Consider the following 12657-nt stretch of genomic DNA (forward strand, 5'->3'; position numbering starts at 1 on the left):
TTTATTAATAAACATTGGATTTTCAATTCTGTGTTTTGTGGACAGCTGTATGCCCAGCTGTACTGCTTGGATGGAAGGTAACCAGGAAGGTGCGAGAAGGGAGGCAGAAAGGAGGGGAAGACAAGGGCAGGTCCTGGGCACTGACCCCGTCCCCTGCCCATGTGACCAGGGAAGTGATCTTTTCCCTAGAGGAGGCTCAGCAGGTCCCACCAGTCAGGAGAGCAGGGCCTGTGAGTGTTTCTGGATCTCAAGTTCTTACAAAGGGAGGGATACAACAGACAGCAGACACCATGGAGTCCCCCTCAGTCCCTGCACACAGAGGGTGCATTCCCCAGCAGGCTCTCCTGCTATCTGGTAAGGAGGGAACAAATCCTGGGGGTGGACAGGGAAGGGGGATACAGAGACTAGCGGGGGTCTCCTGGGGAGCACAGCACTCTGAGAAGGGACAGAGGGCTTCTGTTGGACCTGAGGGAGAGGACAGGGGAGCAGAGTAGTATGGGGGAGGGGCCTCAGCAGCAGGTCAATCCCATGATCTGGAGGTGGTGAGGGGCAGGAACACCTGGATTATGGTAAGTTTTACAAGTTATTCATCACTGAAATTCTTTCTGAAAACTGATAATAATTATATTAATTTGTGTCAGGGTGACACAAGAAAAAATGAACCAGGGGCACTAAGCATTGTCTTTACCACCAACCTCAGAAATGGGCACATGCACCCCAGGGGTGCAGGACCCAGGGACTCATTCATTCACCCACAGGCACTTCCGTCTGCTGCAGGCCCTGGGGGTACAACAGAGCAGACCAGCCCCTTCCCCCATGGAGCTCACCTTCTATGGAGAGGAGCTAGGCAAGGAAAGATCTAGATGTGATGTCAGGTACTGTTGTAGTAAAATATAGAAATGTTTAAAAATACTTAAAGAATGTTGGAAAAGTTTTAAAATGTTTGAGTTAACTTTCCTTAAAACTTAAAGTGTAATATTAAAGACACATTTCCCACTGCCTTGAAGCATGTGTACTCCAGAGATAAGGATTTGAACTGATGCAGAGTGACTTGTCAATATAAACATTTGCATGAGTGACATACTCTCTTTAGCCCCTCGCCTGTTTGAGATTAACATACTATATGTGCATTGACATAAATCATTGATAGCCACCTGAGCTGCTACAGGTAGGAACAAGCTTTAAATATGGACCCCAACCAGCTCATGATGCTCGCCTGTCAAGACAGCTAAAAGGCCCATCCCTTTGTCTGTCAGACAAGCAATGCGGCTCCACCCACCTCTCCCTACCAGACAATGCGAGGCCACCAAGCTCTCAGGTGAGGAACACCGGCCCCCTGCATGTGGACCAGACCAGCTCAGCTGCTGGACCCCAGGGGACAGCACCATGGGGATCCCAAACTAAACTTGTACCCACAGCTCAGGAATTTGGGTGAATAATAAAAAAGCTATGTGATTTGCAACTGCATATGTTTCATGAGTTTAATCCCTCCAGCAGTTAATTGAATTATTTTGCATATACTTACAATTAAAATGAAAGCCTTTGGTCTTTTTGGTCCTAAGCCTGCCCTCCGTCCTGCTGACATAGAGCAGTCTCTTCATCAGCAACTACTTAAATGTTCTAACTCCTGCACGGTTAAAGTTTATCAAAAGGGATGCCTTAGAATAAATCTAAGGCTTAGATAAACACTCCAGGTCTTTTCCGGGATCTACTTGGGACAGGTACCAGGAAGTGCCATGAGGAAAAGAGAACAGGGACAGGTCAGAAAGTGGACACAAGGGGTCTTTAGTGTCATCAAGGGTCTGAGCAGTGCCTCTGAGCATTTCTGGACCTAAGGAGCCAGGAGCCAGGAGCCAGGAGCCAGGAGCAAGGCAGCCAAGCTGGCACCTGGGAGTTTTCAAACAGGATATAAGGTCAGAGGTGCTAAAGTATTGGTAACCATGCTGATGCATTTGACCACAGGACACACACACACACACACACACACACACACACACACCAAGGCTGAGAGATGAACAGACCTGTTCAGGGCGCAGGGCCTCATCTCTCCATCCCAATACAGAGCTCCAAATATTGATCAATTTCTTTCTTCCCTCCTAGCCTCACTCTTCACCCTCTGGAGCCTGCCCACCACTGCCCAGTTCACTATTGAATCAGTGCCGCCCAATGCTGCCGAAGGGAAGGATGTGCTTCTCCGTGTCCACAACCTGCCTGGGAATCTCGAAGGCTTTATCTGGTACAAAGGGGAAATAATAGACAGTGACCTTCAAATTGTATCATATGTAACAGACACTCAAACAATTACCCTCGGGCCTGTATACAGCCATCGAGAGACAATGTACCCCAATGAATCCTTGCTGTTCCAGAACATCACCCTGAAGGACACAGGATACTACACCCTACAAGCCACAGAGAAAATTTATAAGAGCAAACAAGTAACTGGACAGCTCCGTGTACACCGTGAGTGATTGCTCTCTGTCCTCTGAGTGCCGGGTTGGGTATATTCTCCTTCACACACAGGACTGACAGCCCTGGACTCACTCTGCCTCCATCCCCCTCTGCCTCACATTCCAGGTTGGGTTTGGGCATTTAGTGCAGGACACACACAGTGGAGACAAGCTTCCTAAGGTCAGAGTTCCCTTCTAGGATTCCAGCCCTGCAGACATTCTCCACAGAGAGAAGTCTGATGGGAATTACTCACCAGAAGGAGACTCAGCAGAGGGAGACCAGTCTCAACCAGACCACTGGGCCCCTCCCATGGCCATGACCCAGAGAACAACCCTGCAGGGCTCATACAGGACCTGGCCTGGGGAATCCTGGGATCCTTACACAGGAACCCTGGCAGCTCCTTCCCTCCCCCAAACCTCTGTCCCAGGGCTCCTGACTCCAGGAAACCCAAGGAGCCCCTGGGCAGTTGGGTTTGATCTGTGGGCAGGGCTAACTGGAAGCAACCTTTTCCCAGGTGCCCAAGTCACAAGTCTCCTGAGGTGGTCACCAGCCAGGGCTCAGCCTCAGGAGCCACATCTGGGGAGGGACGGAGCCTGCTCCTTCACCTGAGACCATGAGTGGGGAGTATGTGGACAAGGTCACAGACCATTAGCCAACTGCCTGGGGGACAGGAAGGAAGAGGAAGATAGTCTCCCCAGGGAGGAAAAGAGATGTTCCTCGAAGCTCCTAGTCCACCAGGGATCTGCCCACAGCATCCTCTCTCACAGACACTAATAATAACAGAGGCTGTTAACTTGGGCAGCTCCTCTATTCCAAGCTTTAGGTTAGGAAATTGTGAAAGATTCAGGGTTCATTCACAGGCAACATGGCAAACCTGAGACCACTTACCATTTATCCTGTTTCACTCAGGGAAAACTGAGTTACAGGAAGATACAGTCACTCAATCAGAATCACACAGACTGACTGACCCATGTGAGTCATGCCAAGGCCTCTCCTCCACTCCAAGGGCCTTATTATGCTCTTCACCCCTGACTCGTGACTCACATCCTCCTCCTGGTGTGAGGCTCCCATTCCTCCCAGTGGCTCCTGAGACCTTTCCAAGGTGGGCCTGGTGACCCTGCACCATGTGACTGATTCACTGCCTGTTTCACACACATGTGTCCTCATGATGACACCATGACCACAGGGTGGGATCCTCTCAGATGTTGAGATCCACCAGCCACTCTCCTTTCTCTTAGACGCCGCCCATTTGAATGAATCTGACTAAACTCTAGTTGTTTCCTGAGTTAGAAAGACAAGGAAGAGCACATGCCACATGCCGTGTGGGGGCTCCTCCCCCTCTGCCTGACTGTCCATAGAAACAGGGAGGGCCCTTCTCCCTAACTTTACTAACATGGCACATGTCCTTTCTACCAATCTGGTGTCATCCCTCCCTTTATACAGCAGAGACAGCTGGACTCGCCCCCGGGTCACTTCTGTTCTCTTAGCAGGACTCTCCTCTCCATCCCAGGGAGTCCCTCATTTGAAACCCACTATGGCTTCTTCCTTTGTCACAGTGTGACCTGATTGGATGGCAGAACTTGGTCCATGACCTTCGTGCTCTCTAGACAGAGATTTCTGCAAAAACTGGTCTTAGATCTTCGGGGCACGAATAATGATTTCACATATTCTTTCACAGCTTAACTCAAACTCTATCTCATAACTGCCAGACACAAATGGTCCATGAGGGCCATATTTTCAGCAAGTTCATGCTCCCCCACCTCTACAAGCCCCCTTCTGTATGTGCTATTGTCTGAGTGTTGAGGAAGGATCCCTGCCCTCTGCAGTGGTAGAAAAAAACATTAAAAACCAAGGGAAGAGAGCTTAGCTCTGCTGCCACCACCAGCTTGCTCCCCCCGTCCCTCATCTTTTCTAAATCATTCCTGGACTCCACACTACCCTTTCTGGGGCCACTGTCTCATGTCAGTCACCAGTGAACTCCTGGGCAGATGGTCCCACCTCGTGGCCCTGCAGCCTGGGCACTGAACTGACCGCCAGACTTCCTTCTGGTCTCCCGTGTATTGTTTCTGCTCAGACACCCAGTTCCAGGCCGCACTGCCCAGTCCTCTCGGGGTCTAAGGACTATGGGGTGGCCCATCATTACTCATCTCTGGGTGAACCCTGGAATGTGAAGTTTCAGTGAAAACACATCTCCACCCGGCAGTGTAGGTCTGTGTAGCTGGAGGGGACTCAGCACCTGCACATTCCAGGTGAGACCCAAGGTCAGCCAGGCAGTCAGCTGGTCAGTGAGGAGCCAGGACAGGTGCCGGGTGGTCTCTGAATCCCAGTCCTGTGTCTCTCTGTGATCAAACCCTGATAGTTGTCTGACACCTGAGAAAGCCTGTGCTTTTTCTCCCAGACATAGAGCAGGCGGCCTTACATCCTCTGAGCCTTCAGCTCCTCGTGCATTTGCTTGTCTTGTGATGCACAGACCTGCCTTATTCTTTTAAAAACTCAGGTTTGCTGAGAGGTAAGAGGTGTCAACTCTGATGAAAGAAGCCTTTGGAGGAATCCAAGGTACCACACAGAGCAGTGCTCTCTCTGTTACCTGCACAGAGGATTTCCCCAAACCCAGCATCGCAAGCAACAATTCCGACTTGAGGAGCGCAAGTACCCTGTTGTGTTAAGGGTGAACCTGACTCCCAGGACACCACCTACCTGAGGTTTATCAACAGTTCATCTCCCGGACAGTGCCAGGCTGCAGCTGTCCAAGGGCAACAGGACTCTCCCTTTACTCTCTGCCCCAAAACAACACACAGGAGCCTATGAGTGTGAAACCCGCAACCTTGTGAGTACCACCCGCAGTGACCCATTCACCCTGAATGTTCTCTGTGAGTAACCTCTGTCCCTGCCTGGGCCAGGCCACTTCCGTCCCTCTCAGGTCCACGTACACAGACCCACACTCTGAACACCCAGGGTGGCCATGAGTTCCTGTCCAGGCAAAGTCAGGGAGGCCTTGAGGTTGGGACAAACAGGTTAATGTCTCACACTCAGGCTCAGTAAACACAGAGGGTTATGATTGGGGCTTTTAAAACCAGGCTGACAGTGGGGTTGGTGTGGGGTAGAGGAGATCAATGGGGAACAAGGGACACTTCCTCAGTGATACTGCCTTCCTAGTAGATACTGATATTGCCTCCCTCCACCACCACCACTTCCCCTTCAGAGTCCATTGACCTGCCTAGGGTAAGCCTCTATAATACTTTCATTAGTAAAGATAAATTTTTATATATATACTGAGAGGTGGAAGTTTCAGGATAGCTAAAGTTGACCACCAGCACCTTCATCTTTTTGTTTGGAGGGGTAGAAAGAGTCGTGTTGGGACATATACACAGAAGCTTTTGCACATAAACAGCCATTGCTTCAGAGGAGGGCAGTTGTTCTAACTTGTTTTATAACTGCTCTTGGAGCAGAAACACTTCCAGAGATGGTGTCTACTAGGAAGACAATATCACTGAGGAAGTGTCAGCAGGCAGGTCATTCTCTGTATTTCAGTAGCAAAATCAAGGAGCAGAGACATGCATTTGGGAAGAGATTTCTTATGTTACATGCATTCCCAATAGCTGTTTCATTTATTGCAAGTTGTGAAATGCATCTATCAAAAAGCTCCATACACATAGTGCAAATTATTCGGTAGTAACAGTTTGAAAGTTTCATGTTTTCCTCCGATAAGGAAAAATCATTTAATTTCACATTCACACTAGTGTTAGAAAGTCTTCTTTAGACCCCAGAAAGAGAATTTGGGCAAGCATTCTAGATAACACTTATATAATTCAAATTGATTGTTAGTGTGAATTGAATTGGATCTAGAATCAAATAAAAAAGGGCTGAAAACCAGCTCAGAGGGATAGTGTGGACCTTACAGAGACCAAGACCTTCCCCTTCGCTCTGATTACATCACGTGTGGCTTGTTCCCTTTGCTCCATTGGCCCGGACCCCTCTCTCCCTCCACCACCACCACTTCCCCTTCAGAGTCCATTTACCTGCCTAAGGCAAACCTCAGCCTCTAACCCGCATAAACAGTATTCTTGGCTTATCAATGGTAGGCCCCAGCAACCCACACAGGAGCTCTTTATCCGAACATCGAAGCAGGTGATAGTGGATCCTACACCTGCCTCGCCATAACTCTGTCACTCATCCCTATAGGACCACGGGCAAGACTATCACAGTCTCTGGTAAGTGCCTCCAGGACGATCGGCACCAGGCTCTGGGGTACAGCGCTGTCTGGTTTTCAGAACAGAGCCTGGAGGGTGCTGTCTCCCATCCTGTGGCCATGGACACAAACAAATCACCAAGTCTTCCCCTGAGCCCTCCCACTACATCTCTGTAGACTCCCCTCCCTTGCTCTTCTGATCTCTCATGGCAGAGCTGGGGTCCGGCCTTGGAAAGTGAGGAGGGGGCTCTCTCAGCCCCAGAAAGTGTGAAGTGGTGGAGGGAGGGGGCTTCCCAGAGGGGAAAACAAAGATCCTCAAGGTCAAGTTGCTGCTTCTGTCACTAACACTTTCCTTCTGTCACCTCTTGTCTGTTACCTGCTCCATGTGCTACAGGAACATACAAGGCTTTGAACAAGCTCACCTCTTTTCCCCAAACTAAAGGAGGACACCACCTCCGAGGAGGGGTGAGCAGGACAGACCCCAGCTCCCTGCGCTGCTCCAGGCTCACCTGGTGACTGGCTGCTCTGTGCCTTCTGTGGTGGGACAGGGGTCTGTGTTGAAGGTGCATGGGTGGTCTGTCCTCCATCTGGCCATTTTGAATCATCCACTGACACCACAGCCTCCCTCAGACCAGGCTGCATGGAAATGGGGAGAGAGTGAGCCATAGGGGAGCCTCCTCTGAGCTGTGTCCTGACTCTCAAGTCACCAGCTGTACAACACTGTGTGACACGAGCGCATGTGACATTGCTGAGGAGAGCAGTGAGCAGTGGTGCTTACTTGACAAGTAGGTAGATTCATCCAGGAAGACCCTTCATGGGACAGAAGGAGCAGTGCCACAGTTTGTAGTTTACAGAGGGAGCTAAGAGTACCCGCCTTTTGTCCAAACTGTGACTACTCTCTAGAGATTTCCTTCTTTGTGATAATTCCATCCACAGGCCAGGAAGTGAAAGCCCTATTCAGACTGAGAAATCCTTTAGATTGAAACTTCTCCAGGTCCTAAGGTCATGGCTGGGCCATTCTCTTCTCTAATAAATTATTTAACAAAAAGGAAATGCCTTCCCATCTCTGTGTGTAGCCACCATACCAGAGAGGGGGGTGAGTGTTTGGAAAGTCACAGGAAGGTCTGGGAAAGACTCACACAAAAGTCAATGACTTGAGCCCAGCCAATGTGGCTCAAGGGTTGAGCTCTGACCATTGACCTGTGAACCTGGGGGTCATGGTTTGATTCCATGTCAGGACACATTCTGGGGCTTCATCCTGCGTAGGGGTTTTGAGGGAAGCATCAGATCAATGATTCTCTCTCATCACTGATGTTACTATCTCTCTGTCCCAATCCCTTCCCCTCTGAAATCAGTAAAAATATATTTTAAAAAAGCCAAAGGGTGGAAAATTCCACCTAATGATGAAGAGACTAGACACACGGTCTGAGAGGAGGTTCCTGGTGCTGATAATACAGATGTCCAGGGAGACAGGTCAGGGGTCATCCTGAGGTGATCTGGAGGTAATAGGGGGGTTATAGCCCTCTCCTTACAGACTGTCACCTGAACAAAGATCCTCACCCTGCAGAGGTCAGAGTCCTCCTCTGGTGACCTTAGCAGAGCTCACTGTGGCCTGTGAGTGGCTGACATCTCTGAGGAAGGAGCCCACTCTCAGTCAGTCACCTCCTCTGTTCTCCACAGAGCCAGTGGGAAAGCCCGCCCTCCGAGCCAGCAATGTCACAGTCACAGAGCATAAGGACACGGTGGTCCTGACCTGCCTCACAAATGACATTGGGATCTCCATCCGGTGGCTCTTCAAGAACCAGAGTCTCCTGCTCACAGACAGGATGAAGCTGTCCCGGGACAACTGCGTCCTCACCATGGATCCCGTCGGGAGGGAGGACGCTGGGGGTTATCAGTGTGAGGTCTTCAACCCCGTCAGTTCCAGCAAAAGTGACCCCTTCAGGCTGGATGTGCAATGTGACTGACCCTCGACCTCTCCCTCTTGCCTTTGTATATTTCACGGGCAGGGGGGTGAGATGGATGAACACCTTGAGAAGGTGGGAGCCTCCTTCAGAGCCTATAGAGCACATGGGTAAGGACCCCAGGATTAAACTAAGCTCGTCATTGTCTCGGTTCCATGAGTATTAGCTGTCTGACCACGGGGAAGGCTCTCACCCACCTGAGCCTCAGTTGCCTCATCTCTAACCTGGAATAAAACAGCTGGACCTAAATACCGTTGTTAGGCTATTTATTGTGAGGTTAATGAGTTAAAGCCTTCAGCCAGGGTCGCCTAAGACCATCGGAAAACACAGAGATTTGCATTACGATTCATAACAGTAGCAAAATTACAGTTATGAAGTAGCAATGAAAATAATTTTATGGTTGGGATCACCATAACATGAGGAACTGTATTAAAGGGTCGCGGCATTAGGAAGGTTGAGAACCACTGCTTAGGGCCAAGCCTGAGATAAATGGGACTGGGGTGGGGCTGTGCTGCCCTCTAGTGGGAAGACCTGCAAAGGGAAGGCAAATGGGTGGGTGTGTCATTCTAATGTAAAAGGCAAAAAAGATAAGTCATTCATTCCTTCTACAACATGAGCCTTTGTTAATTAGATGTAGAAGACCTAACCATGAATCCTTGCATTTAAAATAAATATTTGTTGGATGGCTCTCAAATACCCTTTACCTTGAGATTCACAGGTGTGGAGAGGTACATCACACAAATACACACACACACACACACACACACACACACACACACATACAAAATACTCAGGGAACCTTCATGGTCATAGACAGCACCAGGCAGCCAACAGGAACAAACAAAGTGAGTGAATGGCCACATGATGTGCCTGGGCAGTCAGCTCAGAATCTGCTCTGAGGGCAGAGATGGGGCTGGGAAGGGGCAGTGCAGGCAGGGAGTGGGATGGGGACCAGGGAGCTGGAACTGCTGTCCAGGAAGGAGCGCTCTTCCCAACACAGAACACATCTCTGCAGCCCAGTGAATACAGAGGGGCCCCCGGGACTGGCTGTCCCTGCCTCATCCCAACACCAACCCTGAACCAGGGTGCTGAATTTGCAGTGGGTGGGATGGAGGTTAATGGTGACAACCAGGGAAGCATGTAATTCCAAACTCAAAAGCATGTCCTCCAAAACAAGAAAATGTCCATGCATTCTCTGTTAAATTACCAAGGCACACACTCCTGACATCAAAATGAACAGGAAGTTCTGTCATTCCCTGGGTTCCTGCCCCACAGGTCCACTTGCAGACACACAGGGTGATAACAATTGTCCCTGCATCTCTCCTTTGTTCAGCTGCTGCCACCTCCTGGCAGGTGATGGTAATCAGGACATGGAGCCTGAGAGCCTGGTCCCACAGCTGACCAGGAAGGCAGGACTGGGCCTCCAGACTGGTGGGTGGGTCAGGGACAGCAATGACCATTCTGCAGCCCTGGGGGGACTGGGCAGTTGGGCAGACAGTGTTATCCGAAGGTGAGGGGGACAAAGAGTTGATGCAGGACTGAGTGGGGAAGGACTGAGGCCTCAGCTGGGAGCACTGAAGGGGAGGTAATGGAATGTTCGCAGAGAAAATACTGGATTCTGCAGAGGAAACGCTCTGGCGCACTGACTCAGCTGCAGCCGCTAAGCAGGTTGTGTGCCTCCTGCTGGCCCTCATCTCACAGCTCCCACCTCCAGGAATAAGGCTCTCTCCTCACGTCCACCTGCCCTCCCTCACCTGTGCTCCTTCATGGTCCACTCTACATGAAGGGGCTCTGGGTCCATGTCCTGCACTGCAAGGAAGGGAAAGGGAGGCTGAGTTCCCCCACGGACAGCCCAGCAGTGGTGTCCTGAGGAGGGTAGGGAGGGGTCAGGGAGGTTCTCACCCCCCAACCCCACCTCCTGGGTCCTGATCTGAAGTTGATGGCAAAGCCCGACACCACCTGCTCCCTCAGGTGCTGAGAGAACCTCCCTCGCCCACCCTGAGCAGGCCTCCCCTTGAGTGCCATCATTTGGACACTTTCTCCTTTCTATGGGGGTCAGATGCTTTCTGGCCCTTGGGGAACGTGTGACTCTCTGTGTACAGGGATGAGTAACAGAAATAGGCAGAGAACTTGCTTTACTGTTCACAGAAGATGATCTAGCTGAACCTTTGAAAGCTTAAAATCCTAAGAGTGTCTACATAAAATCAACATTTTCAGATAAAACATGAATTGGCTTTCACCATTTCCTTAAGAGCACAGCTGCCAAAAGGACAGTAATGATGAACTAGACGTCTATGCACCACAGTTACTGGTAAAACAACCTTGTTTCTTTGTCCTTAAAAGAGCATTCCAGTGCATTATCTTCATGTTCACCACGTAGAAAGGGATTGCCTTTCAGTCAGTATGTCTTCCCACCATCCTGATGCAGCTGGCTCTCTATAACTGTCAGGACGGGATAGAAATGATCCTTTTTCCCTTTGAATATCAAATACAAGACTAGAGGCAGCTCTTGACCCATCTCCCAGAACCAACTACCTGAGACATTCTTTGGGGTACTAATGAACCCTGATGTCTCCCTGTCTGCAAGGCACCAGCCTTGTGTGTCCTAAGCAAAAACCTATAGCCCACAGTCACCAGAACCCTGCCCACCCCAATCGGGCCTCATCCAAGTTCTTGGGACTTTCTGGAAGCCAAATCCCTACACCAAGGCTCCCACACCACCACCTGCTCTTCCAGGGACAAGGTCAAGAGCAGAAGTGAGGGTCCTGTGCCTACCATTCCAGGCATGTGGCAGCCACCTAGGCTTGGAGGTACTTCCCAATGCACGGATTCGATCCTACAACCCTAGCCCTATTCTCCAATGCTGGGAAGGTTACTAGACACAGAGTGTTTGGTCTGCTCCACCAAGAGTGGAGTGTGGAACCTCAAGCTCACTCTTCTAGTGCAGAGGGGCCCTTCCGTGTCCTTGGGGCAGGCACCCAGATCTGTAGAGCCTCCACCATCAGAGGAGCACCCAGACCTCAGTGCCAGGGAGACCGTGCTGAGCGCTCAGGAGCCCAAGGTTTGACCAGGACGGCTCTTCTTCAGAGGCCATTGGCAATGAAGCCCCAGATGAGAAAGGGGGTGGTCCTTTCCTTGTGCCCTGAGGGGTCTCTGAACAGAAGCCTTCACTCCTGTAAGGGAGAATGAGAAATAACCTGATATCTGTCTTCCTGATCCTTGTCTGCTGGCCACCTCTTGTGGAACCACACCAGCCCAGGCCCAATCCTCAGCTGGTTGAGGACTCAACTCCAGGGCCTCGGGCCTGACCTGAGTCTGCAGTAGTGGCCAGAATTGGGGACCATTTTCTGCTAAGGACACCCACCTGCCAGGTCCCCACAACCACCCAAAGGTCCAGCCCTGCCAGACACCTCTAGAGACTCCTGTCTCAGCTAATTCCACCTGGTGGGACTGCATCTCACCATCTCACCACCAGGGGGCACTGACCACCACGGGAACACCTTCACCCACTCCCACTGACAGGGCTGCCAACCTCCCAGACTCCTGTCCTTCTCCTGTGGAGCCCTCCAAGGAAAGGAGTTTGTTTGGAATCATGAGATCTCAGTTCCCTGCATCCTGCTCTGTACTTCCTGCGGGCACTCTGCTCCTCCCATATAGAATCCACGTTGGGGCCCCTCAAAGAAGATTGGAAGCCACTTGTCATCTCCATACAGTCCCCAGCTTCAGCACCTCAAAGCCCTGCCCTCCCACCCTCCTCAACACCTCAGCCCCCACCTTTGCCAACCCCAGGGGCATCACACCCACCAGTGGCCTGTGTCCCATCCCACCAACCCCAGCTCAGACCTCAGCTGCCGCAGCCTCTTCCAGGTCTGTAAACTGAGCTCTCCCAGGTTCCTGTCTCGGCCATCAAGGAGGTAGGACTTACCACAGGGCTCCTCACCCATCTGTCTAGAAGCTGGAGGCCCAAGGCCTCTGTGCGAACCCAGGACGAGGCCAGACAGGACCCCTTTGGATATGAACTCTCCTCCTGTGCACACTGGAGACTGTTGTTCTTAT

At 51.0% G+C, this 12657-nt stretch overlaps 1 protein-coding gene across 1 annotated transcript; it reads left to right on the forward strand.

Moving 5' to 3' along the window:
* Window positions 1-258: 258 nt before the first annotated feature.
* Window positions 259-8604, forward strand: LOC307092520 (cell adhesion molecule CEACAM21-like; the record flags this gene model as incomplete). Its single annotated transcript, XM_079759793.1, has 3 exons — window positions 259-354; window positions 2101-2460; window positions 8318-8604. The coding sequence occupies exons 1-3, from the start codon at window positions 291-293 to the stop codon at window positions 8602-8604; spliced, it is 711 nt and encodes a 236-aa protein (XP_079615919.1). The 5' UTR covers window positions 259-290.
* Between the last annotated feature and the right edge of the window lie 4053 nt (window positions 8605-12657).

This window comes from Cnephaeus nilssonii (genome assembly GCF_951640355.1).
Source record: "Cnephaeus nilssonii genome assembly, chromosome: 20".
NCBI classification, from domain to species: domain Eukaryota; kingdom Metazoa; phylum Chordata; class Mammalia; order Chiroptera; family Vespertilionidae; genus Cnephaeus; species Cnephaeus nilssonii.